A 26,654-nucleotide genomic window follows, 5' to 3' on the forward strand; every position below is an offset into this window, starting at 1 on the left:
CCCGGCCTCCCCAGCCCCTTCTCCCAGCCCTCCGCTAACCCTGACCTGGTACCCAGCCCCTTCTCCGGCTAGTCCTGACCGGGTACCCAGCCCCTTCTCCGGCTAGTCCTGACCCAGTACCCGGCCCCTTCTCCTGCTAGCCCTGACCTGGTACTCCCCGGCCCCTTCTCCCAGCCCTCCACTAGCCCCTTCTCCCGCTAGCTGACCTGGTATCCGGCCCCTTCTCCGGCTAGTCCTGACTGGGTACCCGGCCCCCTGGCCCCTTCTCCCAGCCCGCCGCTAGCCCCTTCTCCGGCTAGTCTTGACCTGGTACCCGGCCCCGCTAGCCCCTTCTCCGGCTAGTCCTGACCTGGTACCCGGCCCCACTAGCTCCTTCTCCCAGCCCTCCGCTAACCCTGACCTGGTACCCGGCCTCTTCTCCGACTAGTCCTGACCTGGTAGCCGGCCCCGCTAGCCCCTTCTCCCAGCCCGCCGCTAGCCCCTTCTCCCGCTAGCCCTGACCTGGTACCCGGCCCCCCAGCTCCTTCTCCCAGCCCGCCGCTAGCTGACCTGGTACCCAGCCCCTTCTCCAGCTAGTCCTGACCTGGTACCCGGCCCCTTCTCCCAGCCCTCCGCTAGCTGACCTGGTACTCGGCCCCTTCTCCTGCTAGCCCTTTCCTGGTACCCGGCCTCCTGACCCCTTCTCCGGCTAGTCCTGACCTGGTACCCGGCCGCCCGGCCCCTTCTCCGCTACCTCAGGGAGCTGGCACCCAGCCCCCCTCCAGCCCCCTGTGCTACCTGGCCTGCCCGGCTCCTTCTCTGGCTAGCCCTGACCTGGTACCCCCCCCCGGACCCCGTCTTGCTACCTGGCCTGCCCGGCTCCTTCTCTGCCTGCCGTGCTGTTGTGCCCTGTGGTCCCAGCGTCGCCGAGAGACAAGGTGGGTGAGGGAGGATCTTTTATGGATCCATGTGGGGAGAAGCTTTGGAGCTAGGCACAGCTCTTCCCCCGGCCCGGCAATGCTGGGTGAGAGCTGGAGAGCCTGTCCCTGCCCCGGCAGAGCTGGGCTATCGCCGCCCCCACCTCGTCACATTCATCCGTCTCCGAACCGAACCCATCACCAGGCTGCTCCGGGCGGCACATGCTCAGTCCGTGCCAAGCCAACCCGGCAATGCAGCCCCTCCCGTAACGCCGCATCGCCTGGCTCCTACGCGTGGTTAACGTCAATGGTCCCACCCGGGGCCACGCGCCCACCCCTGATCCCGGCCTGGAGCCGCAGTCCCACCCGGAGAGCCAGCTTTGGGTTTTACACCCTGTACAGTGCTGGTACGGCCAGCAGGGGACGCCCTCCCGCTGCCCACCCGGGGCACAGTGCCACCCACCCACGGAGATGGCAGCAGCTCTGGGGCATGACACAGACACGGCCGCTCTGCACGGCATGCTGGGCCCAGTCGCCTCTGCCAGCCCCACACCCCCCACACACCCCACGTTGGCTGGTGCTGTCCCTGCAGCCACCTCTGACAAGCAGCGGCAGCTGTTTATCCCCCCCAGCAGGAGGCTGCCTTTGGCCTGGAGGAGGGGGTAAGGGGGGGGCTAGGAGAAAAGGGGTGGGAGTCACAAAGGTTTATAAGGGCTGGGGAGCCGCGGGACGTTTACGCCCCGGCCTTAGGGAACAGGCCTGGCCTGGCCCCCGGAGCGATCTCAGCTCAGCGCCTGGGCCAGGCTAAGCAGGCCAGATGCTCCGACTCCGGAGGTGCCGGTGACTCGGGGAGCCCTAGAGTAGCAGGCTGAGGGATGTATCAGCAGGGGAATTCCGCTGCCCTGCTCCCTCCAGGCCCTGGGCCAACCCCTGCTCCACACTGCACCAGGCCTGGTCCAGCCGAGCCCCCCTGGGGTTTGCTGCACTGGGGTCTGGGGCAGTTGTGCAGGCCCAGCGTCTGCCGCCCGCCCTGCTCAGCTCACATTCTTGGGCGCTCCTGGAAGGCCAGGAATGCCGCAGCTGGCAGCCGGCGTGTGTGTACAAGCCCATGTGCAAGGGGCAGTGGCGGCCTCTAGTGGGGCACACGCGCACCCCAGGAAATGCTGCACCAGGGCCAGGCGTGCCGGCATCCTGCTTGCTGGCTGCCCGCCCTGCCAGGCTGTGAGCCTGCCAAGGGTGGGGCTGGGGAGACGGCGGGTGCAGCCAGTGGCAGGGCCGGGGATGGGACGAGATGCCTTGGCTTTCACTCCCCGTGCTGGGGGGAGCTGGGTCTGTAGGGAGGCAGAGACTGAGCCAGCCTGGAGCCCCAGGCAGGGGCTCGGCTCAGTGGCAGGCCGCAAACCCAAACCCTAAAGGGGCCCCCTGTGCCTGGGGACCGGGGCAGGCACTGGTGAATGCTGGCTACACAGCCCTGCTGCTGCCCACAATCCCAGGCTGCAGCCCCCTGAGCTCCCCTCCTCCTCGGCTCCCCTCCTCCTCCTCCCCCTATCTGCAACCTCCCCAGCCCTCTGCTACCAGCCCTAGCGCACTAAACCAGCCACACCCCCGCCGCCCCCAGTGTCCTCTGGCTATTTTCTGATGTGCAAGAGCAGAACTTCTGCTTTGGCCCTAACGACAATTACTGACGTCATTATCGCCAGCATGTCGGCTGTGGCCAGCTCAGGGCCTGGGAACGCCAGCCGCTGGCCAGTTCATGTCTATACCGCCGGCGAGGGGGAAGGACCGAGAAATCCCTTGGATCTACACAGGTGAGGATGCCTGAGGAACCCCAGCGTCCTGCACCGAGCAGCCACCCTGTGCCAATTGCACCGGGAATCCATCAGTTGCTCTTGCCAGGATGGGACCTGCTGGTTAATTCCCCAGCCGCTGACTTGCAGAGTAGCAGGGCACTTCTCCCCTTCTGCTGTGCTGCCAGGCCTGGGGATCTTGGGTCACCAGTGGGGTACGAGTGCTGTCCCTGATCCCTTCTCACCTGGTCACGTGCCAGCCTGGGCCATCTCTGCTTGGGATTTACCTGGAGCCTTCAAGCGGTCTGGGTCTGCCCCATCCGTAACAGCAGGTTGACCCTGGAGGATGCTACAGGCAGGGACTGCGGCTCAGACATGCGTCTGCACAGGCTTCACCCAGGGGCTGTTAAGGGCAGAAAGATTTCCTGCCCCTCCTATGCCCAGGCTGGGGGGCCCCGTGACTGGCCCAGCCTCCTGCACAAGGATGGGTGGCAGAGGGCGGAGCCCACAACTGACCGTGCTGGGGGCAGCACTAGGGGAGAGCGCACAGGGCAAGGGGCAGGTCAGACGTGCCAAGGGACGCGGAGACAGGGCGGTGGTAGGAAGAGGCCATTACCCAGAGCAGGGGGCTGAATCCCAGCAAAGAGCCGTGCAATGCAGCCCCATGGGCCCCTGGGGTAAATAAAAGGGGGTGGGTACTCCCGAGCCAGACCCGGCCAGGGCTGTGTTTGAGGCCAGGTGGGGGGATGTGGGGGGAGGGGAGCTGCTGGAGAGCAGGGAATGTGCCCCACACCCTTTCCCTGCTCTGTGCCCCCGGCCAGCAGTCCAGCCCACCACAGGCAGGAGCTGCCACCGGAGTTGGGTACATTTCCTGTTGGCTGAAGGGCTCAGCCTGGGGCAAGGCAGAGCTCAGAGACGCGCCCCCGCCCCCCGAGCTCCCTCTGACCAGCTAAAAGGAACTAGGCAAGAATCTTTCCTCCCCCGGCCCCACCCAGGCCTCTGCCAAGGAGACGGTGCCCAGGGAGTTTTCACCATCCCCTTTCCTCCAGCTGCCAGGCTGGGGCCCTGAGCCCCTTGTGATCCCCACAGACCTTGGGGCTGGCCTGGTGCCCAGAGCACCCCCACCAGCCACAGGGGTTTTGCCCTCACACCCTCCTGAAGACCTGGGTGCCCCAGCCTGCCAAGAATACGGAGTCGCAGCCTGAAGTCCCAGGGCTGGTGCAGCTGCAGCGGGAGCCCATGGAGAAGCCACTAGCTAGAACCAGCGGCCCCATGGCCCCTGGGGGATGCCCTCGTTCCCGCATTCATGATGCCCAGCATCAGCAGCTCTGTGCCCATCACCAGCCAGAGGAACCACAGGGACAGGGAGCTGACCTGCCTGACTCCCAGCCCCCGCAGGGCAAGGGGGCATGGCAGGGAGCAGGCCAGCACACCCCCCTAGGGGCCCTGCAGGACTACAAGGACCGTGTGTTGGAGCAGACAGACTGGAGACAGTGTGTCTGACAGACAGATGCTGGAGGCTGACCCATTCAGGGCACGGGGGCACCTCTTCCTCTCTCCAGTTCTTACACCTTGGGCCATGCGGGAAGGTGACCATGGTCCCAGGCACAAAGGGCTCCGGCCATTGCATGCGGGGAGCTGTGGTGTCCACTGGCTGCAGCTCTGCAGGGAGCACTGGCCCCACGTGGCTGCTGTTGGCCCCATTTCATGCCAGTTCAGCTCAGCCTGAGGGCTCCCGATGGGGCTCTCGCCTGGGAGCAGCCTGGGGTGGGGGCACCTGCCATGACCTTTGTTTTGGGGCAGGGGAGAGGGGCTGCAGCAGCCTGAACTGCCAGTGCCCCCAGCAGGGCGGGCAGCATGGTCGCCGCACAGGCTGGCTCTCAGCTCTGTGCCCCCACAGGCGATTTGCATAGCAGTACCCACGATGCTTAGCACCTCACGGCATGAGGTCAGACTTCAGGCACCGGGGTTCCGCTCATCCGGGCTGTGTGTCGACTCCCTGCCTCTGCCGTGAAAGCAACCGTCTTCCTGGGAACTGGTGTGTCCCCCACCCACGCAGGGTGCTTGGACGCAGAGAGAGAAACCCCACTATGAGCATGGGGTGGGACAGCTGGGAAGGGCCGCACCCTCCTTCCCCAAACAGGCCTGATGTCTCACTGTTCCCCTGCTCGGCCAATCAGGGTCTTACTGAGCACTGTGGAGGCTCTCACCCCGCTGGGGGTGCCCCTCATTCCTGACCTGCTGCCCTGACTGCAGCATGCCAGGCAGGCAGCTCTGGAGTTTCAGGAGCGCTCATTAAACTGGCCTTGGACCAGCCCCAGGGCTCACGCGGGGCCCAGGGGAGGACGTTAGCTGGCACAGGACAGAGCCATGCAGGCAGGAGAGCACAGAGCCAGGGTGGGCAGGCCCTGCAACCAGCGCTGCCAGCAATGCCCCGAGCCGTTTGCCACAGGGGTGTTCGCCTCTGGGCCGAGAGTTCTCCACCCCTCCGGGGATGCTCCAGCAGCTGGGGGAAGCTTGAGCTCCGTCCCAGAGCAGCCGCGCTCCCCACACCTAGCGTCGTGCCTTCGCCCCAGGCTCAGTGCCAGCGGCTGCTGCCTTGTGCACCCGGCTAAGGAGTCTCCATTAGCCCAGCACCACACAGCCCTCAGAGCTGGTCCATGCCCATCACCTCCCGTTGGTAGGTGCCAGCCCTGCGCCCAGGCAGGTCACCAACCCCCTCTCATTCCTGCCAGTGGCTGCAGATGGGAGGGGAAGTGCCTCCCAGGACTGGTTCCCTCACTGTTCTAGCTCCCCCAGAGTGAGGGGCACAGAGCAGGGCACAGCTCTGCCCTGCACTGGTGGGCACCAAGCGCTCCCAGACAGCTCACACCACGCCTGTAGCATAAATAGACTTTATTCCTCTGCATGTACAGGGGCAGGAAGGGACTGCAGCTCAGTGATCCCCTGGAAAGCAGGCAGCCCGTCCAGCACGGCACCAGGGCCTGGCGTACCCTCGGGTTTCGCTGCTGGGCTTCGGACACGCCTGCAATACAGGGCAGCTGGAGTGAGAGCGCCCCCTGGTGCTCACCCCTCCACCCAGCAGCAGACCCAGAAGAGAGGCAAGTGTCTCCTGCAGCCAGGGGAGCGAGCGAGCGCCTGTCAGGCTTGCAATGCGGCAGAACCGCCAGCCAGCCAGGCCCCACCTGTCGGACCAGATGAACTATCAATGCCCCAGCCCTGAGCCTGCTGCCGCTGTCCCACCCCACGTGCAGGGGACTCAACGGAGCCTCTTCCTCCCCGGTCTGAGAGCCCCCAAGCGGCTGCCACTGCCTGGGCCAGGCCTTGAGGAGCTGGCCTCTCTGCACCGCCTTCGGGCTCAACCCTGCTGCCAGCCAAACCCTAGCCCTGAGGGGGCTGAATCCAGGAGCCCCCAGCAGTGCAGCAGGCAGTGCCCAGCTCAGGAATGTGTCTCTACCACTCACCCTGCTGCCTGGCAGCCAGCCAAGGCCCAATGCAGCTAGAGGCAGGGTCACCCCGTCTCCTCTGGCAGCCAGGGAGGGAAGGCTGAAAATGCAGAGGCCCCGGCACTGCAGGCTCGAGAGACACCCTCTTCCAGGGCCTAGGAAGTAGGGATGTTTGTGCCCGGTGTCCTGGCACCCGCCCCAGGGTTACGTACGGGGACTCCCGGGGATGCTCCAAGGGAGGCCAGGGCTATCGGCTTGAGAACCAGCCACGGAAGACGGTCTCCAGGAAGGAGAAGGGGTCGCCCAGGTTTGGAGCGCGGAGCCCCCTCCTCTGCTGCCAGTCGCCCACAAACTGCGCCAGCTCCCCTGGAGAGCAGAAGGAAGGAATCAATGGAGCCGAGCGCTCCCAGACAGTCCCCAATAACCCTGCCTGGTCCAGCCCTCTTCCTGACTCCCGCACTGGCTCCAATCACCACCCGCCTCCAGGCCCAGACAGCGGCAGAGCCCAGCCCCGGGCCCACACTCACCATCATCCGGGATGGTGTCCTCGCCCTGCCCGCCCTCCGGGATGGTGGTGACAAGGGTCTGATCCCCTCTGCGGCGGGTGACGACGGTCTCTCTGCGCCCCTGGCTGTCCTGCACCGTCCGACGCTCCTCCACGGTCTGAGGATGGGACGGCAGGCACTCGTCACACCCAGCCCGGAGCAGCCCTGGCCCCTCCCACGGGAGCCCACTGTCAGCCACGAGGCGTGGTAGGCATGCAGGGTGGGAACTGTGGCTGAGCCGAGGGCCAGGGACTATCCCAGCCACAACGAGCACCTGCCCACGTGTGCGAGTCCCCGATGAGAGAAGAGGAGACGGCCCTTCCCACCACAGTTCCGAGGAGTCACCCCCTTGATCCCTGGCCCTGCAGCACTCACCCCATCGGGCCCCGTCACCGTGGTAACGGACACGCTCTGGAAATAAGAGTGGGCCTTTGGCTCGCCCGGTCTCAGGATGGTCTCCAGCCCCTCCGAGGAGACTCGGGAATCCAGATCTGTGCAGAGGATGGAAGTGCATGAGGCAGGGGCACAGACAAAGCGTCTCCCTCCAGGAGCTCAGGGACCCCATCCTGGGAAGGGCCCGGGAGAGAGTGGGGCTCTGCAGTGGTGACACCAAGATGTGTCTCGTGTGCCAAACCACCTGCTGGGGCACCCGGCCCAGACGGAGCAGCAGGAGTTCAGGTCTCAAGGCTCCGACGCCCCCTCCCAGTTCAGAGAGCTCTGGAACAGCACCTACCACTGCCAGCACAGCCTGGGGGTCCCAGCTGCACCCTCCCCCCAAAGCTCAGAGCCTCATGCAATCCCCCCAGGGAACAAGCTGCCTCCAGACCCGACAGGCACTGACCTTTGTCCTCCCTGGCACTCGGGAGAGCCGGATGCACCTCTCCCAGCTAGGATGGAAAGCAAAGAGCCAGTTAACAGAGGGTGGGGGCATTACAGCGGCATACAGGGCAAGCGATGGGGCCTCTGATGGCTTGTTACAGACCTGTCTGGCTTTCTGGGGAGGCTTCTGCCCACCAGCTTGTGCCAGCACCAGCCAGGAGGGCCCCTGCTATCCCTGAGGAGGTACCGACAGAGGGCGAGGGCAGTGCGCCTGCCATGCCAGCAATGAGAGAGAGGCTGCTGCGAGACCCAGATGAGGCGGCTGCAAGAAGGCTCCCGCGCGTTCACTCACCCCAGCAAACGGCCGCCAAGGCCTCATGCCTGGAGCTGCCAGGCCCGCACTGTCCCCCAAGTCCCTCCCAGGGACCGGGCCTTCTGCAGAGATCCTGGGCTGGTGACTGTCCGGATATCTGAGCATCGAGTCCCGCAGCGCCTGCCGTTTCTGCTCCTCACTCAGGTGGCCTGAGGCAGGTGGGGCAGCCTGAGTGCCAGGAAGCTCTAGGGAGCAGAGAGGGAAAGCAGCACATCACACCCCTGTTCTACTAACAGCCCTCAGCCATGACGTGTACCCCCACCCCGTGCTGCTCTCCTAACCCTGGGCTACCCCCACCCCAGGGCCGCTGGTGCCCCTCAATCCTGACTCGCAGCCTGTTATCTCTAGGTGTTCTCTCCAGCACATGATGCCAATCATAAACAGCAGGGGCTAGAGAAACCACAGTCAATGGAGCTGTCTGCTCAGAGCCAATACCAGCCCCATACAGGGAAAGGCCCAGCAGCACCCCCCGGACTCTGCCGATCCCAGCCCTGCTCCCGGCCTGGCGCAGCGCCCTACCAAAGGGCTGGCAGGGCAGGGTCCAGGCCCCCATCTCATTGAAGAGCTCGTTAAAGTCACGGAAAAGCTCGTCAAAGCCGAAGTTGTCATGGAAGTGCATCCCGCCAAAGCTGAACCCAAAGTCCTCACTGGGGTGCACCCCAAATGAGGGGCCCCCATCTTCGTCGTATTCGTCGTCCTCATCCTCATCCCGGGTGATGCCCCCAAAGAAGGGGTCTCGGGGCCTATGGGGGGGAGAGAAGGAGTCACAGCAAAGCATATTGGCATTTGAGGGGAAGGCCCCCCACCCTCTGAGGGAACATCCCACTCCCAAGCTGGGGGCACCTCAGGGGGCCTTGCCGAGCACCATGACATGGCCATCGTGGGGGAGGGGTGCCGGACTTGGGCCTGGGGAGAGAAGGAGGGAGGGAGGGGTGCTCGGATCAGGCCAGGCCCCGGCCGATGAGGAGGGGCCGAGTGGGGTTGGGGCCAGACTTGGGGGGCCAAGACCGGAGAGGGCAGGGGAGAGACCAGGCGACAGAGCCTGGAGAGGGGGTTGCTAGGCTTGGCCCAGGGGGACATGGGGGGGAGGGGGGGCGAGCCGGGCTATGCTGGGCCATGGAGGGATGGATGGAGATGTTGGGCTTGGGCCCGGTGGGGGAAGGGGGGCAGGGCCCGGGAAGGGGCAATGCGGGGGGCTGGGCTCAGGCCGGGCGGACCGCGGGGGGGGGGGGGGGGGGGGTTGCTGGTCCAGGCGGCTCCGCGTCTCGAACCTGCGGCCCCGGGGGAAGCCGAAGAACCCCCGGAACAGCTCGTAAAGGCTCATCCCGCTACTGCCGTAAAGCCAGACGGCCCCTCTGTCGCGCCGCCGCCTCTACCGCAAAGCGCGGCCGCGACTCCCCCCTTCGCACGTCAAGCTCGGCCCGATTGGTGCCGCGCCGCCGTAAAGCGACACCAGCCCGCCGCTCTGGCGATTTCCCCCAATCCTCGGGCGCGCTGCGCGCCGCCGTAAAGCGAAACCTCCCACGTCGTACGGCTATGTCCGCCTCGCCACCGAAAAGCAAGGCCACTGTCGTGAGTCTCGCTCTAGCTCTCCCTTCTGCCGTAAACCGAGGCAGCCTGTGCCGCCGTAAAGCAAATCACGCAAGAGTCGTAAAACGTTGTGTTGGGTGGGTGTTCTGAGCAGATGTCTGCCCCCGCCCCTCCCGTTGTTGTGTTTGGGTCGCAGGGGGAGGGTCAGACGGGGACACGCGGGATTCCCGCCCCGCCCTTCGGAAATTACCATAAACAATAAAAGTAACAACTTGTAACAAACCCACATCCCATTGTTCTGCCTTTTATGTGTTTACTTTTCACCCCTCCCCCCCCATGTCCCCCCCCCCCCCAGAGAGATCGGGGCCCCTCGTCCCCCCGCCCCACAGAGATCGGGGCCCCTCGTGCCGGGCACAGCCCCGCCCCGCAGAGATCGGGGCCCCTCGTCCCCCAGCCCCACAGAGATTAGGGCCCCTTGTGCCGCGCACAGCCCCCCCCACCCCGCCCCACAGAGATCGGGGCCCCTCGTCCCTCAGCCCCACAGAGATCGGGGCCCCTCGTTCCCCAGCCCCACAGAGATCGGGGCCCCTCGTGCCGAGCACGGCCCCCACCAAGAGCAATGCCGGGCATGGCCCAGAGCCCCTTGTGCTGAGCGTGGCACAGACCCTGAGCGAGATCAGGGGCCCCATCCTGCCAGATCCCCTCCAAACCCAGGGCCCGTTGGGCCAGGCGCAGACCAGTCACACGGGGACTGTCCCTCCCCTGAAGTGCTCACGATATAAACAGGCCAGACCAAGGCAGGATTATGTTCCCCATTGTATGGAGAGAGAAACTGAGGCCCAGGAAACAAGGCCCCCGCAGAGAAACCCATCTCTGTGCTGGCGCTGCGGGAGGCATGTGTCTGCCCAGCCATCTGGAGACACCAGCGCTGATGGGGGCTAAGTCCAGTTTGGGTGCAGATCTCACGGCTGTCAGGGCTTTCCCTTCTTTCGCACGAGGAGCTGGACGGGTCCCATGGGCAGGGCCCTGATGAGCTGCCAGGCCTCGAGCCGCATCAGCCCCTGCAGGCTCCTCTCCCCGATCTGGAGCACCTCGTCCCCAGGCTGCAGCAGGTCCTTGGGGCCCCCTGCAGGAGACACCGGGGGACCTGGATCGAGGGGCTGCTGGGGCCACATGCAGCCAGCGTGATGAAGCAGCCCCAGAGACCATGGGGAGAGGGACAGCTGGAGGGAGAGCCCAGGGGGCGGGGGGATTTCTCCGCTTGCAATGGGGGACTCTCCCCCAACGGGGCTGCTGGGAGGGTAAAGCCAGGCCTCCCTGATGACACAGTCGCTGGGACCCACAGGGCAGCCATGGGCTGGGAGCTGCTCCTGTGCAGAGCGCGACCCCCCGCCACTGTCTCCCTCCCTCTCCAGCTCTGCCAGCTCCGCTGACCGCAGGTCTCTGCTCAGGGCGCAGGGGCAGCGCAGGGAGCCCCGGGCGAGCTCCGATCCCCCCATGCCCTCGGTCTCCATGGCCGGCCACTGGGGTCTCTAATGCCATCACTTGCCAGAGCCCCCCAGACCTGCTTCACACAGAGGCCTCTGAAGGGGGCTTGGTTCAGTTGCTGACCACCCTGGCTGGGCAGCCCTGTCTGCCCCCTACACTGCCCCCCCGGTCTCTCACCCTGGAAGATCTTCTTGACGGTCAGTGGCCTGTCCCCCTGCAGCGACCCCCGTCCCCCGTCCAGGCTGAATCCGAGTCCGTTGGAGTCTTTCACCAGCTGCAGGGACCTCACCATGGTGTCTGTGGGGGGACAGACAGACGGAGCCGTCAGACGCCAGCCCCTCCCTGTTCAGCTCAGGGCCTTGTCTGGCCACACTCACCTGGTGCTGATGGAGGAGGCTGTGGGCCCGGCGCTGGGAGGGAGCCGTTGGGGAGCCCATCCATTCCCCCCTTCCGCAGCACCACAATGGCCTGCCGGGCGGTCCGGGCCCGGTGCAGCGTTCGCAGCGCCTCCACGTGGCTGCAGCCCGTCAGCGAGTGCCCGTTGATGGAGAGAACCTCATCCCCTGGCTGGATGGTGCCCTCCTGGGCGGCCAGGCCGCCGGCAAAGACGCGTTGGATCTGCAGGGGATCATGGCAGGGGGCTGAAGCATTAGCCCCTAGAGTCAAGGTCCACCCTCCACTCTCATCCCGCTGGCCCTGCCGGTCCCAGGCTCCCCTCCCCCCGCTGCTCCCTGGGGATCCTGGCACTCACCGTCACCCTCTTGTGCTGGTCGCTCCCCCCTGCGAGGCTGAAGCCCAGCCCGGCCCCCTCGTCCTTGTGCAGCACGACCACCTGGATCTCCTGGAGGTGCTGCTGGGAGAGAGGCGAGTCAGGGGCTGGGGCCTCTGCAGAGCCCAGGGGGGGCAAGGCTCCCCTCCATCCCGGTCTGCGCCCGGGCACCTGGGCTGGGGAACGACGTGCCCCCACCAGCTGCAGCCATTGCCTGTGTCCTCTGGCAGCTGGACCCAGGCCTCAGGAAGGATCAGCTTTAACTCCCCTGCTCCAACTGGCCCGACGTGGAGCCCCGGAGCCCCGGCCCGACGGGGAACCCCGGAGCCCCAGCCCAATGGGGAACCCCAGCCCAAGCCTCTCACTCTGACCCCACCCAACCCGGCTCAATCATGCCTGCGGCCCGGGGCCCAGCCAGGACAGGTCCCTGCACCAGGTGAGGGGACAGACGGGCAGACGGCGCCCTCGGGCAGCACATACCTGCTGGCTCTCATCTCCCAGGCCCTTCACCTCCTCCAGCAGCTGCTCCAGGTCTTGGGCTGAGATCAGGGACACCATGGACAGGCCGGACAGGCTGGAGTTCAGTGACGCCGAGTGTCCCTCGTCCAGGCCAAACTCCCTCAGCTCGGCCACGCTGGGGGCAGGAGAAACCCCATCACGGCCAGGCGCCTGCCCCACCATGGTTCCCCAGCACCCAACCCTGTCCCCCAGCACTGCTCCCCATTTCCCATTTCCCAACACTGCCCCCAGCACTCCCTAGCCCCCCCACCAACCCTGCCCCCCAGCCCCCACGCCTGCCCCCCCAGCACTGCCCCCAGCACTCCCCAGCACCCACACCTGCCTCCCAGCACCCAACACTGCCCCCCATCCCCCATCTCCCAATACTGCCCCCAGCACCACCACCTGCCCCCACCAACCCTGCCCCCCAGCACCCACGCCTGCCCCCCAGCACTGCCCCCAGCACCCAACACTGCACCCAGCACCCCCCAGCACCCAACCCTGCCCCCCAGCACCCACACCTGCCCCCACACAACCCTGCCCCCAGCACCCACGCCTGCCCCCCAGCACTGCCCCCAGCACCCAATCCTGTCTCCCAGCACCCACGCCTGCCCCCACCAACCCTGCCCCCCAGCACCCGTCCCCCACCCCCCGGCACTGCCCCCAAGCCTACCCCCCAGCACTGCCCCCCAGAACCCATCCCCCACCCCCCAGCACTGCCCCATCTCCCTAGGGTTCAGGGACCCTGCACCAACCCCAGCTGCCCCCCAAAGGCCCTCACCCATCCCGGCAGAGCCCTGCTCCCTGCCCCTCCCGCTCAGCTCCTGGACCCTGCCCGGCTCTGCCAAGGGTGGCGGGCACTGGGCTCTCAGTGCCACGTTCGCACATCCAGCCACCCTGGGTTACCCTGGCTTTGGTGCCGGCAGGGTGCCAGGCCCCCCGGCATAGAGAAAGGGGGAGAGAGCTCCCCAGGCCCCGGCTGGCAGGCAGGACTGCTTGGAGGGGAGATGGGGAGACCCCAGGGCCGGCTCCAGCCCGGCTACTCACCTGAGGGCGAAGCTCCGGCCGTCGGGCTGGCTCTGCTCACTGGGGGCGGTGAGTGAGGACTCTGTGGAGTCAGAGTCGTCCCCGTCGGTCTCCCCCAGGCCCCAGGGGGCGGGGGGCAGGGCCGTGGGCGGCTCTGAGGCCCTGCCCTCTGCGGGGAGCGGGGAGGATGTCAGGGGGCTGCACCTGGGCAGGTGACTCTGGCATGGCCCCCCAGCAGGCCTGACCCCTGGCAGCCCCTCACCAGCTGGACCTTCCCCCTGGCCGCCTCGGGTCTGCCCACGTCTGTGGGGGGCTGCGGCCGCCCCGGGGGTCCGGCTCCGGCCCTCCTGCCACCCTGGGGCTGCTCAGGGGCTGGTGGCTCCGGCTGGGGCGGGCACAGCTTGGCTGGCAGGGCTGAGAGTCGTTGCCCTTTCCCGGGGGGCCGTGGTTCCTGCTCCCTGCCCCAGGCTGCCCGGCTTTGCTGGGGCCCGGCTGCTGGGGCCCCCGTCAGCCTGCCCCTGCCCCGGGGGGCAGCAGCCGCACAGGGAGCCTGGCTCGCCCCGAAGCGCAGCTCAAAGGAGCGAACCTGCTCCCTGACGGAGCAGCCTGGCCCCACGCTGGGGCCCCTGCCCCCGCCGGGGGGAGGCCGTGTCTCCCCAGCTGGCTCCATCCGCTCCCTCTGGGCAGGGGGCCCGGCGCTGCTGGGACGCAGGGCTGGGCCCCTGCTGGACGGGACTCTCTCCTCACTCCTGCGGGGCGGCCAGTCCCTTCCACTGGGCCTCGGCCCCCGGGCCCTGGGGCTGGGGGGCCGGGGGCCGGGTTCCTCGCTTGTGGCCGAGCTCTTCTGGAAGAACCTGATCCGCTCCTGCAGGCCGAGGCTCGGGAGGCCAAGGGCCCTCTGGGCTGACGCCTCCTGCAGGGGCCTCACTCGGAAAAGCGGGGAGGGCCCCGGCCCCCGCAGGACGTCACAGCTCCCAGCTCGCCAAGGCCTGGCGGTGGTGGCCCAGCTCCTAGGCCGTGGTTGGCCAGGTCCCAGGCAGGGGGGCTGGGCAGCGTCTGGCTCCATTCCCAGCAGCGGGTGAGGGAACTACGAGTCCGTGTCCCACGGGGCGACTGGGGGATCCCCAGCTGATCCCGCTAGATCCGTCAGCTTCCCCCAGCCAATCCCAGCATGTCCATCCTCGGGGGATGCTCCCCCGTGCGCTGGGCTTCTTCCCAGAGTGACGGAGCCTCCCAGCCTCGCCCGCCTGCACCGGGACAGTGACTGAGGAGGTGCCCTGGGCTGCTGCGTCCCTCCTGGACCTGTTGGAAGCAGAGGCCAAAGGGGGTTGATTCCCTAGATCCTGCTCCGTCTCCGTGCGACAGGCCCTGGCCTGGGCACTCCCCCACCGGAGTCTCACGCCCCCAAGCATGTCATTACCGGGCTCTTTGCAGCCACCGAGTTATTTAAGGTGCCATCTAGACAGAACCTGCCCTGGCGTGGGAGGGAGCCATTTAACCCTTGCATGACCAGGGGCAGGCATGGCGCCGGCTGTCTCGTGTTCTGGTTGGGGCTGGGACCGAGCAAACTCCAGTGTCTTTGGGATTTGGCTGCCCGCGAGAGCGATGAGGCTCTGGGAGAGGGCAGGCAGCGCCCGCCGCTGGGTGAGCAGGACTCGAGCCAGACCAGTTGAATCCTGCACCCAGAAGCACTTTACAAACGAGCCAGGGATGGCTTCAGCCACCTCTAGGATGCAACACGTCAGCTGGAGAACAGGGAGAACGGGATGGTGGGGGGTCGTTCAGTGCCCAGAGCCAGGTTTTGTTAGAGGGGAAAATACAATTTGGAAAAAAAAAAAAAAAACAAACAGCAGCAGATTTGAAATGAGATTTACAAAAATAAATAAAACGGGTTTTATTCTGCTGCAAGTTTGCAGCCTGGATCCCCACGGCCTGAGGGGCACCAGCCACCCAGATGCCATGGGCATTGTCTGCCCAGACCCTGCTGCGTTTCTACCCGCCCCTGGGACCCCAAGCGCACGTGGCCTGTTTGCGTTCAGCCGGGCGCTGGACCTAGCTGGCTGTGTGCAGAGGGCAGCTCAGTTCGTTCCTTGCTCCTCTCCGGGAGCAGCGAGAGGCCGGAGGTTTGCGTTGAACTGTCTGATGGTGAGCTGGGCAACGTGTCTTAAATGGGCCTGTTGAAGCCAGCTGTTGAGGTCAGGGATGCACCCACCCCAGCTGCCGGGGAAGCACCTCCCCCAAAACACACCGCCGAGGGGCCAGGTAACCTCCCCCCACGTCTCACCCCTGTCCCCAACCTCCTGAGCAGCTGCCCAGGGTACACTCAATAAACCCTCCAATGGGGAAGGCACCAACTGGCACATGGGATCTGCCCTCCCCCCAATACTGCTGGCAGAAGGGGCAGGGGGTCTCTGTCAGTCTTTGGCCCCCACCCCCAGCAGGTCTGACCTGGGCTTACCCTGCAGAAGAGCCCCAGCCCTGGGGGTGCAGGGAGCTGGTGCTGTACCCTCCCCGACTGGGGCACCGCCAGGCGGCCCGGAGCCGGAAGAGGCCGTTGCTGTGCACGTGGGGTGCCGAGCAGCCTCTGGGTTAGAAAGGCAGCCCCCCCCCCCCCCGGCTCTCTGCGGGCAGCTCAGCAAGGTGCAGGGGCGACTTCCTGCCCGCCTGCTTCCGCTGGGCCTGGGGACAAGCCACCACCGCTTCCCTTCTCGACAGAGCCCGCCACGGGGCTGCTGCGCGGGAAGGTGTCTGCAGCCCCTTGGTGCAGCCGAGCTGCGGTAAAGGGGCTGTCAGACAATGAGGTGTCAGGGCCACAGCTCCCCCCTCACTCCGCCTGCCCCCCACCCCTCGTTGCATGGTCCTGCTGCTGCAGGAACAGCCACCCTGAGCACCATTAACCCCTGGCCCAGAGAGCCCTAGTAAGGGTTAACTGCCCCCTGGGGCACAGCTTGGAGCCTACGGGATCCCACTGCTGAGGGGCCCTGCACAGCACCAACTGGGACAAGGCGGGAGCCACTCCCGAGGAACCACGGGCCAGCCTGGATGTCCCTAGCCCCCGCCACAGGCAGCTCTGGCCCGGGGCAGGGCCCTGCCGGCACGCCCTCGCACCCCCTGCTGGGGAAGGGGCGGCTCCTGCCCCCAGCGGGTTGATCACCATGTGCCAGGCTCACATCAATCTGTGTTATTCACACCACGTACGCCAGCATGCATGGCCAGGGCGCTACATGGGGCGTAGGGATTTCTAACCAGTCCAGGGCCCAAAGGGCTGCGAAGCCCAGAGCCCTTTGCAAAGCTGACGTCAGCTTTGGTATCAGAAAACAGGAAACTTGTCAAAGGTGCAAAGAGCAACGTTCTGCCCTGGTACAAGCGGGGGACCGGCTCAGTACCTGGAACGCGAGTATCCAGACCAAAGAAAAGGCAGGGACAGAGCCAGACGTGAAGGATGGGTCGGCCATTAGGGGCAGGTAGAGAGTTCTGCAACTTGTCACATCAGCCGACAAATGCTCCCAGCAGAAGCGCGTAGCTTCCCTTGAGCCATGCTGCACACAACAGCTTCCCGGGAACATTTTCCTGCACTGCGTGATTGACTTTAGCAAAAAACCTGGCTGATGTCAGCCTTCTGGTCTTGAGTATGTTTCACTATGAACCAAGGTGTGATCAACCAATTGCCTGGTCAATTTACCAACCCTGAGACAGCTCCTCCCATGGGGCTACAACCCACCCACCCCTCCTGCCTCCCAGGCAGAGAGAAGGATTGCTGGGCGCTGCGAGTCAGCAGCTCTTGGAGAAAACTGAGGGGGAGGACGTGTGCTCTGGGGAGAGGCTGGGACAGCTGTCTCCGTGCAGCTGAGACCCTCCCAGCACTTTGAACCCCAGCCCAGGTGTGGGCTCTGCAGCACCATAGCCAGGCAGTGTGGGGGCTGTAAAGCCAGCCCCCATCCTCCCCATGCAGGGAAGTCAGCAGGAGCTAGTCTATTAGTCACCACTGGGTGGCAGCCCCTGCCCAGGAGAGACTCCTGCACCATCCCCTGCAGGAGAGGAACGTGTGGGAATGGCCTTGGGGGATTCTGGCCAGAACCCCTGCACAGCCTTAGACAGGGGGCAGGAAGGAGGGACCAGGCCAGCCCACCTGGCCGTGGCATGCAGGAGACACGCAGCCTCAGGGTGGGGACTAAGCAAAGAGCTCCTAATGAGAGCACAGTTCCGTTGGGTCACCGCCCGCAGCCAGTGACTACTTCCACTTCGTCTTGGGCCGAGAACATGCCTGTACCTGGGCCCTGGAAGGGCAAAGATGCCTGGGGACCACAGAGGGGAGGGCCAGCAGCTGTTGAGACATAGGTGTAAACAAAAAGGGGGCAGGCAGGCCCAGAGATGGAGCGGGCCTGGCCTCCTCCACTACCCATCAGTATACTGGGACAGGGTCCGGCCTGCTACTTTCCCCCCGCCAGCACCTGTGACCTGCTCCAGGGCCCAGGGCCAAAAATCCTGACCAAGGCTCAGAAGGTAGGGATTAAAAAATACACACATCACTTTGTGAGTTTTATTCTCTTTTAGTAAATAACCCGCGCGGGGGCTTCATTTGAAGTGACCAGTTCCAACTGAAAAATACAAGATCTGGACTGCATAGAAAAAAAGACCAAAAAAACCCAAAAGCAGAATATACTTACAGCGTGCAAGGGGGGAGGGGAAGGACCTGGCCTGGGGCCCACTGTGGGGAAGGGGGCAGATGGAGAACTGAAAAGAAAGAGGGGGTTCCCTCCACATACCCTCCTGGGCTTGTGGGAGCGATGGAGTGTGCGGAGGAAATGAGGACTCCAGGACGGCGTGGGGTTTTCGTTTTTATATACAAGACACATTTATCCATTAAATTTAGAACACAGTACAAAAAACACTTCAACTAATTCATCGGACAATGCTGTTCATATCAATTACTGTTCTTATTCCTAATATTAAAGGGGGTTTGCTGTAGGTGGGCTTGCAGCTTTCCACTCCTTTGGGTCCACCGGGGTCAGGGGGCAGCAGGATGTGGGGAGAAGGGGGGAGAGAAAGGAGTAAAAACCAAAAAAGGCCCCTACGGCAAACGGTTCAGAGTCTGAACGCAGAGAGAGAGAAAAAGAGAGAAAATACAAATTCTATATTACATACAACAGGAAAGGTGGCTGAAAACAGACACAATGCAGAGCCAAGTGGCCGGCCTGCCCCGGGGGCTGCTGGCGCTGTGCCGGGGGATAGGGGGCGCTCTCTCCTCCCCGGGTTCCTTTGTTGTCGTTTTCGGTACGTTTCTCTTCCAGAAGCGAGTGGCGAGGTGCGCAGGGCCGCTGCAGCCTCAGTTGGCGCCCCAGTTGTAGCTGTTGTAGGTGGACTTGTTGGCCTGGGATTTCTGGGGGATGGAGCTGCCCTGGCTGCGCTGTCCGGTGCCGCTCTGAGGGGGGGTGGAGGGGAAGCAGAGGGTTACTGGGGGGAGCTGGAAGCCCTAAGAATCCCCGGGGTCCTGAGCCCGGCCTGCTCTGGACGTGCCTTGCCCTCAAACCCAGGAGTCCCACACCGGCACTTAACAGCACGAGCTGCAGACCTGCGAGACCAGTTCCAGGTGACCTGCCCCATCCTCAGCGTGCCAGGTGAGCTCTAGGCCGCAGCGTCGCTCTGCTGCACAAGGCAGCCATGGTGCCAAACTGCTGCCGCTCTAGCCCAGAGAGACGGCCCAGCCGCCCGCACCGCACCCCCCGCCCAGCGGCGCTCTCGGCCCTGCTTTTCAGCAGGCCGACACCAGCCCATAGCCCCCGACCCAGCTGGGACCCCCCGCCTTCCCCTTCCACATGAGCCACTCCGTGCATCTTCCTCCGGACCAGGAATGCTTCCAATACCACCACGCAGCAGCAGCTGGAGGGCTCGGCCAGGGCTGGGGCTCAGGGAACTGGGGGGGGGGGGGGGGGGGGGGTGAGCATGGCGTGTGTGTGTGCCGCGGGTGTGAGTGTGTGTGCACTTACTGACTGAGGGCCTCCCTCCTCGCCTGGCAGGGTGGTACGGGGGAGTATGAAGGGCTAGTGGGGGCTGAGGGGCCTAGGGGCGGGGGTGGGGAGGGGGCAAGGCATTATCATTCAGAGAGGTTCATTACCTGGTCCTCCTGCTGGCGTTGGCAGCACAGTATCATCTGCAAATATGGAAGCTGTTGCAGTACCAGGATATGTAAAATAAAGGGACAAACTATGACAATAGAAATCCACGGTTAGACCTGACAGCTACGGCGGGATCGTGGGGGTGGCAATTAACCCCTCCACTGCTGGCCTGCGGAGCCGCCATTCCAAGGAACGGGGAGGTCAGGACGTACCAGGTATGTTCCCGGGGGGAGGGGCAATGGCTGAACGTACCTGGTACGGCCCAGCAGCAATGGGGTGGCGCTGAGTACCCCCCAGCTGAGTGCACCCCGGGCCTTCCTCACCTCTTCCTCTCACAGGCCGTGTATGTGCGGGCGTGAACGAGCGTGTGCATGTCATCGCGTGTCTGCATGTGTCCGCTGTGGGGCATGAGAAGGGAGGGGGGGGCCAGGGGAGCGAGAGAGCGCCCTAGGAAATAACCCGGCAGGGGGCTAGGGGGCTGCTTACCTGGCCGTCCTGCTGCAAATGGTGGTGGAGGATCTGCGAGTGGGGCTGCTGATGCGGGGTGAGGATGTGCATGAACGGCGCCGGTGGGTACGCTGCGGCTGTCGCGGGGTTGAGGGGGCCGCCGCTGCCTAGTGCTGAAGGCAAGTTGAACGAGGCTGCCGGGGTTCCAGTGTGAAATCCCTGCTTCTCGAAGGACTGCTGCCGAGGAGACACCACGGGGGTGAGGGGCGCCAAGGAGATCCACGCTGGCAAATGCCTGCGTCTCCCCAGCACCAGTGGCCGCGGCGTGGGCAGGTGCAGGGTGAGGCTCCTTCACCCTGCCTGCTTCAGAGGGGAGACGTTTCCCAGCCCCTGGCCGCTCTCTCAAATCCCGCCTGGCCGGATCTCCTCTGCCAGGAGAGACAATCGCCCCACAGAGCCCCCTATATTAGGGGGCATGTCTACACTGCAGCTGGGCGCGTGCTTCTCAGTCCAGCGTGGACGTCACAACGACGGCAGAGGCTTGGGCCATGTCCACAGCGGTTTGAAGTGCACTAGCTCGAGCCAAGCTAGTGAAAGTGTCTAACTGGCCCAAGAGGCACGCTCCCAGCTGCACTGCAGACACCCAGACAGGCCAGCAGTCCTCACAAAGCCTGGCACGTGTCCCCCCGGGGCCCCCCCCCCCCCCCCAGCTACTATCTGCCCAGAGACCATGGACGAGACACCAACCTGGGTCTTGGAGTAGACGGAGCCCGAGATGTCTGGCACTCCCGTGTTACTGGATGTCACGGATACACCTGTGGAGGGAGGAATCCAAAAGGCTGCGTCAGGCAGGGCAGGGGGTGGGCACCCTGGGGTTACCAGGGGAACCAGCGCCACTCCTGGGCAGGAAGGAGCCACTGCACCGAATGCAGCCACTGGAGAGTCACCCCCCTCCAGGTGGGGTTTGGAGAGAGCCCCCGCCCGGCAGCAGGAAGCCCCTTTCTCAGGAGTGGAGAATCTGTAACATTCCCGGCTTGAATGCCCTGGCCTCAGACACCCCACCCCGCTCCCACCCCCCACCTCAACCCGATTATACCAGGAGAAGAAATCCTCTGCTTTGTGTGAGGTGCCAGACGGCACCCGGCAGGGGCAGGGCTCCTACGAAGGGCACGACACCTCTGTCCTTCTAGACAACGGTCCCCAGAGGGGTTGACCTTGGCCATCCACAGCCATCCATTTCTAACAGCTGCCATTTCCTCATCTCTCCGGTTCCTCTGGTGCATGCTCCCGAGACCGCTGAACGCGCCGCTAGGGGCATGTCCGCAGAGCTTACGCACTGTCGCCGGGTAGCCTCAGCACTACTAAGGGTGTGCTGAGATGGCCCAACACCAGCATTCAGTCCACATCCCAGCCCTCCTGTGTGGAGCCGTTTGGCACCTTGCTAATGCTGGTACTGGGAACAGCTCCGATGGCACCGAGCCCCACGTTCAGGGGAGCGTGGCTCTGCAGAATTAGCAAAGCTGTTCAGACAAGAGGAAGAACTCCTACTGCAAGGATCCTGACTGGAGTGGACTTCGATCTGGTTCTGGGACGATCCATCAAGGAGGAGACAATCAGGAAAGGGTGACAGGCAGCTCTTGGCTCCCAGAACAGAACAATTCGCTGCCAAAGCAGTTTCTTTGGGTTTCCGATGAGAAATGTGGTCTAGATAAAATTATTATAAGGTGGGTGCAGAACTGGTTGGAAGACTGAACTCAAACGAGTTATTAGCAGTTTGCTCTCAGATTGGGAGGGTGTATCTAGTGGGGTCCTGCAGGGGACAGGCCTGGGACTGATACTAGTCAATATTTTCATTAATGACTTGGAGAACGCAGTGAAGAGCGTGTTTATCAAGCACGCAGATGACACCAAGCTGGGAGGGCTGCGAGCACGATGGAGGAGACGACTGGAATGCAGAACAACCATGACAAATTGGAGAGTTGGTCTGAAATCAACAAGGTGAAATTAAATAAAGACAGTGCAAAGTCCTTCACTTAGGAAGGAAAAAATTCAATGCCCAACTAAAAGTGGGGAATAACTGGCTAGGTGGTAGTTCTGCTGAAAAGAACCTGGGGGCTCGAGTGGATGCAGGTGGAAAAAAGGCTGCTCATACCCCCAGAGTGAGAACAGGAGTGTCGCACGTAAGACACGGGAGGTCATTGTCCCAGCTCTACTCAGCACTTGCAAAGCCTCAGCAGAATCCTGTGTCCGGTTCTGGGGGCTGGTTCAGGAAAGATGTGGAAGAATTGGAGAGTGTCCAGAGGAGAGCAACAAAAATGATGGAAGGTTTAGAAAACCAGACCTAGGAGGAAAGGTTAAACTGGGCAGATTCAGTCCTGAGAGACGACGACAGAGCGTAGGGATTAAGAACCGGATAGTCTTTGAATACATGAAGGGAGGTTACATGGCGGACAATGATCAATTGCTCTCCACGGCCACGGGAGGTAGGATAAGAAGTAACGGCTCAATCTGCAGCAAGGGAGATGTAGGTGAGATCAGGGAAAAACTTCCTAGCTCTCAGGGGAGTTAAGCTCCGTCATAAGTGTCCGAGGGAGGAGGTTTAAGAACAGGTTGGTCGAACAGCAGTCAGGGCTGGTCTAAGTTTACTTGGGCCTGCTTCAGCTCAGGGGCGGGACTTGATTACCTCTTGAAGTCCCTTCTAGCCCAACATTTCCAGGATATCCTGGATGCCACAACGAAGGGGATGGAACATTTCCCCATCTCTTGAACTAGCCAGGGCTTTGCAACCACGGAGGTGGGGCTGAGAGCAAGAGGGCTGTGGCCACAGCATTTTGGGGACAGCAGGGGCAAAGCACATTCCCACCCCTACAAGGCACAGAAAGGGCAGGGTAGCCCCTTAATACACCACACTCATTAGGAGTGGGGCGAGTCTAACGCACACCCAGGCCTAGTGCTAGCTAAAGCCCTTGATTTGTAGGCAACGTTCGTTCGTGGGGACTGAGTACACACACACACACACACACTTCACCAGATGGGCGGACATTTCACTTCAGCTCACACCTTCCCAGCAAACGACATGCCAGGTCCAGACTTCGGCACACAGAGCAACAGGTGCCGTCGCTCAGGGTCTTGGGGGAAAGAGAGAGGACAGTGGCCTAGGGGCAGAAATGGATCTAGGTTCCAGGCTGCTGAGAAGTCCCCTGGCCTTAAGCGCTGACGTTGGCAGTAAGAAGCATGGCCTGTGCATTTCCCACCTCCAGTGCACCAAGGACAGGCTGGAAAGCCCAGGGCAGGGTCAGCGGACTCACCGGGCCAGCGCAGCAGCAAGAATTACTCTGATGTACAGGTCATGGTGGGGGATACAGACCAGCTGGGCCTTCTCACCCTGATGCTGGGCACAAACACTAGAGACACCTGCTATTTGTCAAAGCCCAGTGGAGACAGCACATACTGTCTGGTGTCAGACAAAGCCCAGCCTGTCAACACACGGGCAGAAATCTTAGAGAAATTCCAGACGCCTGGGAGAATGCGAATATTGTGACAACATTAAAACAACAAAAGACAAGCAGGATGACCTGGGTAACTACAGGCCAGGCACCCTGACATCAATCACAATGGAATGGACAAAATAATGGAAAAGCTGATACGGGATTCAACTGATAAAAAGAATTCAAGGACAGGAATATAATAATGCCAGTCAACCTGGTTTTACAGAAAATAGGGCTTGTCAAACAAGCCTTACTTCCTTGAGATTCCAAGTTCGGGTGATAAAGGTAAATGCACAGATGTAACACACTTTTGGAAGGTGTCTGACTTAGTGCCCCACGACTTTCTCATGGAAAAACTGGCACTATACAATACCCGTGGGGTACACATTACATGGATTAAGAACCGGCTGACATCTCAAACAGTAGCTGTCAATGGGTGTTTCTGTGGGATTGGTACTAAGTCGGACCCTGTTCATCATTTTCACCAGTGATCAGGAAACAAATATAAAGTCACTGATGATGAAACAGAGACTGGCAGAGCGATCAACAATGAGGAGGCCAGGGCAGTCAGACAGTGCAATCCGGATTGTTTGGTAAGCTGGGCTATTTGAATAAAATGGGTTTGAATAGAAAATTGTACATCTAGGAACAAGTAATTCCCTACAGAGTGGGGGGCTGTCTCTCGGAGGTAGTGACGTCGCCGGTCAACTCAGGACTCCACAGCACTGCTTCTAATTAGCCAGCAGGCGCCCACTCCATGAGGTGTGAACGCCCCTGGATAAGCGGCCACCCCGGCCCCAGGGCTCTTGAAGTCAGTCCCAGGACGTTTGGCACAGTTCAACACAAGGATGATTTCTGATGGATCTCCCGGCCTGGGATTGAAAGTGGTGTTTGTCCAGACCGCAGCAGCACTTTGTTTCCAACAGCAACCTGGAGAGACCCAATGCCGAAAGGCATCATCTGCGACGGCCCAGCAGCCCAGAGCAGGCAGGCTCAGTGGACTAGTTTGTTCCAGCCCAGGACAATTGCCCGGTTCCTCTCCTGTGACCCCCTGACAACCCTCCACATGTTACAAGCATACCGACTGACTGGCCACCGACTGTCTCTTACCAGTGCTGTATCCATGAGAGCCATAGCCGCTGGGCTGCTGGAAAGGGGTTGCTGATGCGTTGACGCTGACATTCACACCATGCTGCTTGGAAGAGGTAGGAGCGACCTAGAGAAAGAAAGGGACCAGGGCGGTGAGCACGGGGCCAGCCAGGCTCCTACGCCCTGCCCCTCCCCCCGAGGCGTGGGAAGGGGGAGCACTCACAGGGAACACGGCGGGCCCATACTGGAAGGTACTGGGGAGCCCTGGTACCCCTGTGTAGTAGGGCAGACTGGTGTAACTGTAGCCAGGAGGCAGAGCTGGGTTCAGGAACGTCTGCTGCGTGGTATGGTGCGTCTGCGTCTGGTTCTGCTGAGGCTGCGCCAGAGTTGTTGCTGGAGCAGGGGAGGAGGCGTCGCCTCGGCCGAACTTCGTGAGGTCACCTGGAGCGGGGAGGGATACAGGTGGGAACGAGGCCGCCGGGCTGAGCGACTGCTTTGCACTGCCACCTTTCACAAGGATCTCAAAGAACTTGGCCAACAACCGGCCTCGCTCCCCCGTGGGGGACAGGTGAGCCTTAGCCCTGCTGCGCGAGGCTCAGGGAGGGGAGCTGGCTTGCCCAGGCTCCCAGAGTGACAGCTGCAGAGCCAGGAACACAACGCAGGCCCCTGCCCCAACCTCCAGATGATCCTTCGAGGATTCCAAGCCATTAAATCAGAGGGGCCTGGTACACGGAGAGAACTCATTTCGGACCCCTCTGCACACAGCAGCCACGCAAGGCTGGACAGTTACTAAACCAACTGCTTTCCCCAAAGCCCCTGTCCTCTGTGCCCCTCACAACCCACCGGCAAGCAGACCCCAAAGGGAGAGGGGTTCCTGTAACCAGCTCCCCAGGGGCTAAACTACACGACGTAGTGTCCTGCCAAAGTGCTTCAAGCCCTTATAGAAGCCTATGGCCTTCACACTCCAAGCCCCGCACAGGGCGAGCGAGACCCACCCACACTGGGGTTTGTCGGAGAGACTCCTACAGGCCCCACTCGCAGCCTGAGCGCCAGGATCTCGCAAGCAGCGTCCCAGAGTTTATGGCAATTCCAAACGAAGCTTGGAACAGGCCCAGGACAAAGCAGCAGCTCACTAGCGATCCCAAGCTGCACGGGTAGGTGTACGCCAGGGGGCCTGCGGGCTTGGGCTCATGTAGGCGTTTGGGCTTCAGCCCAGGCTCTAGGCCCTTGCAAGGCGGGAGGGTCTCAGACCTCAGGCTGCAGCCCAAGCATCTCACCACTGTTCAACGGCCCCTTAGCCCGAGTCCGCTGGCCCAGGCCAGCTGCGGGTGTCTAAAGCGCAGTGTAGACAGACCCTAAGAGCCCTGCCCCGTCAGCCAGTAGCTGCCCGGTGCTCGGATCTCACTGAACGCGGGAGTCAGCTATTGACTAGCTGAAGACGTGAAGAGTTTCTTTTTACAGTGCTGCTCACACCTCCATCCTCTCCACGCCATGGCAGAGAACCAGAACCTTGCAGAGGCCCCATGACCTGCAGAGAATACTCGCAAATATCACTTCCTCTGCTCCTGCCAGCAGCTGGCCCTGCAGACTGGGCACAGGCCGAGGGGTCTGGGAAGCCTCCATTTGCATTTCTTTAAGAGCACCTGCTTGCTCTTCCCTGCAAACACTCTCCCCATTCAGAGCGCACACAGTAAGGCAGTGACTTCTGCCAGAGCCAGCTCCAGGGCAACCACAAACGCGAATTATGGCTCCAGTGCTAACTTGGCAAATGCTGCATGCGACAGCCCAGAAGCCTGGGGCTGGGATTCTGAGCTCAGCGGGCTGAAGCAGGAGGAGAAGCGATGCCCAGGAAAGCAAAGACAAGCGGCTAAAGGAGCGAATTGCAGGCCTCGGGACGGAAAGCCCCTTTTAGGCCAGGTGGCCCCTCCTAATTCCAGCTCCGGACTGGCCCCTAGGGCACATTTGCTAGTGTGTTGCCCAGTCAAGATTTTAAATGCCCCACTGGACTCTTCCCTTGGGACTCTTCCACGCCAAAACGAGCTGATTTTCTAGCTATTCAGTCTGAATTTCATGCTGTTACTTCTCAGCGTTCCTGTCCCTCCTATGTTTCTACCCCCTCCACCTTCCCCTGCTCAGACACTGCTTTGCCAAGCCACACAAGCAGCTCTTCATCTGCCTACTCAATGGACCCCTCTAGACATTTTCCTGCAGTGAGGTGTCCAGTCATGATCACACCAGAAACGGGATTGTCAGAGGAACCAATAGAGAACAAAGCCACTAAGCTGGATAACCACTGCAAGCCACAGGCAGTGCCTGCTCCGCTAGCCACCCCGACAC

General features: G+C 62.8%; 3 protein-coding genes across 31 annotated transcripts in view; all 3 read right to left on the reverse strand.

Annotated features, from left to right (window-relative positions):
* Positions 1-5,559: 5,559 nt before the first annotated feature.
* Positions 5,560-9,296, reverse strand: HAX1 (HCLS1 associated protein X-1). Of its 3 annotated transcripts, none has more exons than XM_034792974.1 (8): positions 9,138-9,296; positions 8,386-8,609; positions 7,846-8,051; positions 7,516-7,561; positions 7,050-7,165; positions 6,657-6,792; positions 6,342-6,495; positions 5,560-5,868 (listed from the first exon to the last, which is right to left on the reverse strand). In XM_034792974.1, the coding sequence occupies exons 1-7, from the start codon at positions 9,188-9,190 to the stop codon at positions 6,377-6,379; spliced, it is 900 nt and encodes a 299-aa protein (XP_034648865.1). In that variant the 5' UTR covers positions 9,191-9,296; the 3' UTR covers positions 5,560-5,868; positions 6,342-6,376. The 3 variants fall into 3 exon arrangements, with proteins under 3 accessions (XP_034648865.1, XP_034648863.1, XP_034648862.1); XM_034792972.1 differs by having other exon boundaries at positions 5,560-5,708; positions 9,138-9,295; XM_034792971.1 differs by having other exon boundaries at positions 5,560-6,495; positions 9,138-9,295.
* Positions 9,297-10,025: 729 nt separating this feature from the next.
* On the reverse strand, positions 10,026-14,243 carry LOC117888976 (pro-interleukin-16-like). Its single transcript, XM_034792773.1, has 7 exons — positions 13,721-14,243; positions 13,199-13,541; positions 12,134-12,287; positions 11,636-11,734; positions 11,262-11,502; positions 11,062-11,181; positions 10,026-10,522 (listed from the first exon to the last, which is right to left on the reverse strand). The coding sequence occupies exons 1-7, from the start codon at positions 14,241-14,243 to the stop codon at positions 10,368-10,370; spliced, it is 1,635 nt and encodes a 544-aa protein (XP_034648664.1). The 3' UTR covers positions 10,026-10,367.
* Positions 14,244-17,707: 3,464 nt separating this feature from the next.
* The window catches only part of UBAP2L (ubiquitin associated protein 2 like), a 42,749-nt gene continuing 33,802 nt past the window's right edge, over positions 17,708-26,654 (reverse strand). For 11 of the 27 annotated variants that reach the window (XM_034791836.1, XM_034791824.1, XM_034791832.1 and 8 more), the window contains 6 exons: positions 24,541-24,758; positions 24,339-24,444; positions 20,488-20,555; positions 19,780-19,977; positions 19,293-19,355; positions 17,708-18,599 (listed from right to left, as the gene is read on the reverse strand). In XM_034791836.1, coding sequence (XP_034647727.1) covers positions 18,504-18,599; positions 19,293-19,355; positions 19,780-19,977; positions 20,488-20,555; positions 24,339-24,444; positions 24,541-24,758 — 749 coding nt within the window. In that variant the 3' untranslated portion in view covers positions 17,708-18,503. The remainder of the gene's footprint in view (positions 18,600-19,292; positions 19,356-19,779; positions 19,978-20,487; positions 20,556-24,338; positions 24,445-24,540; positions 24,759-26,654) is intronic. The other 16 variants (XM_034791838.1, XM_034791834.1, XM_034791821.1 and 13 more) reach the window with 8 other exon arrangements.

The sequence above is a fragment of the Trachemys scripta genome, chromosome 16 (genome assembly GCF_013100865.1).
Source record: "Trachemys scripta elegans isolate TJP31775 chromosome 16, CAS_Tse_1.0, whole genome shotgun sequence".
NCBI lineage: Eukaryota > Metazoa > Chordata > Testudines > Emydidae > Trachemys > Trachemys scripta.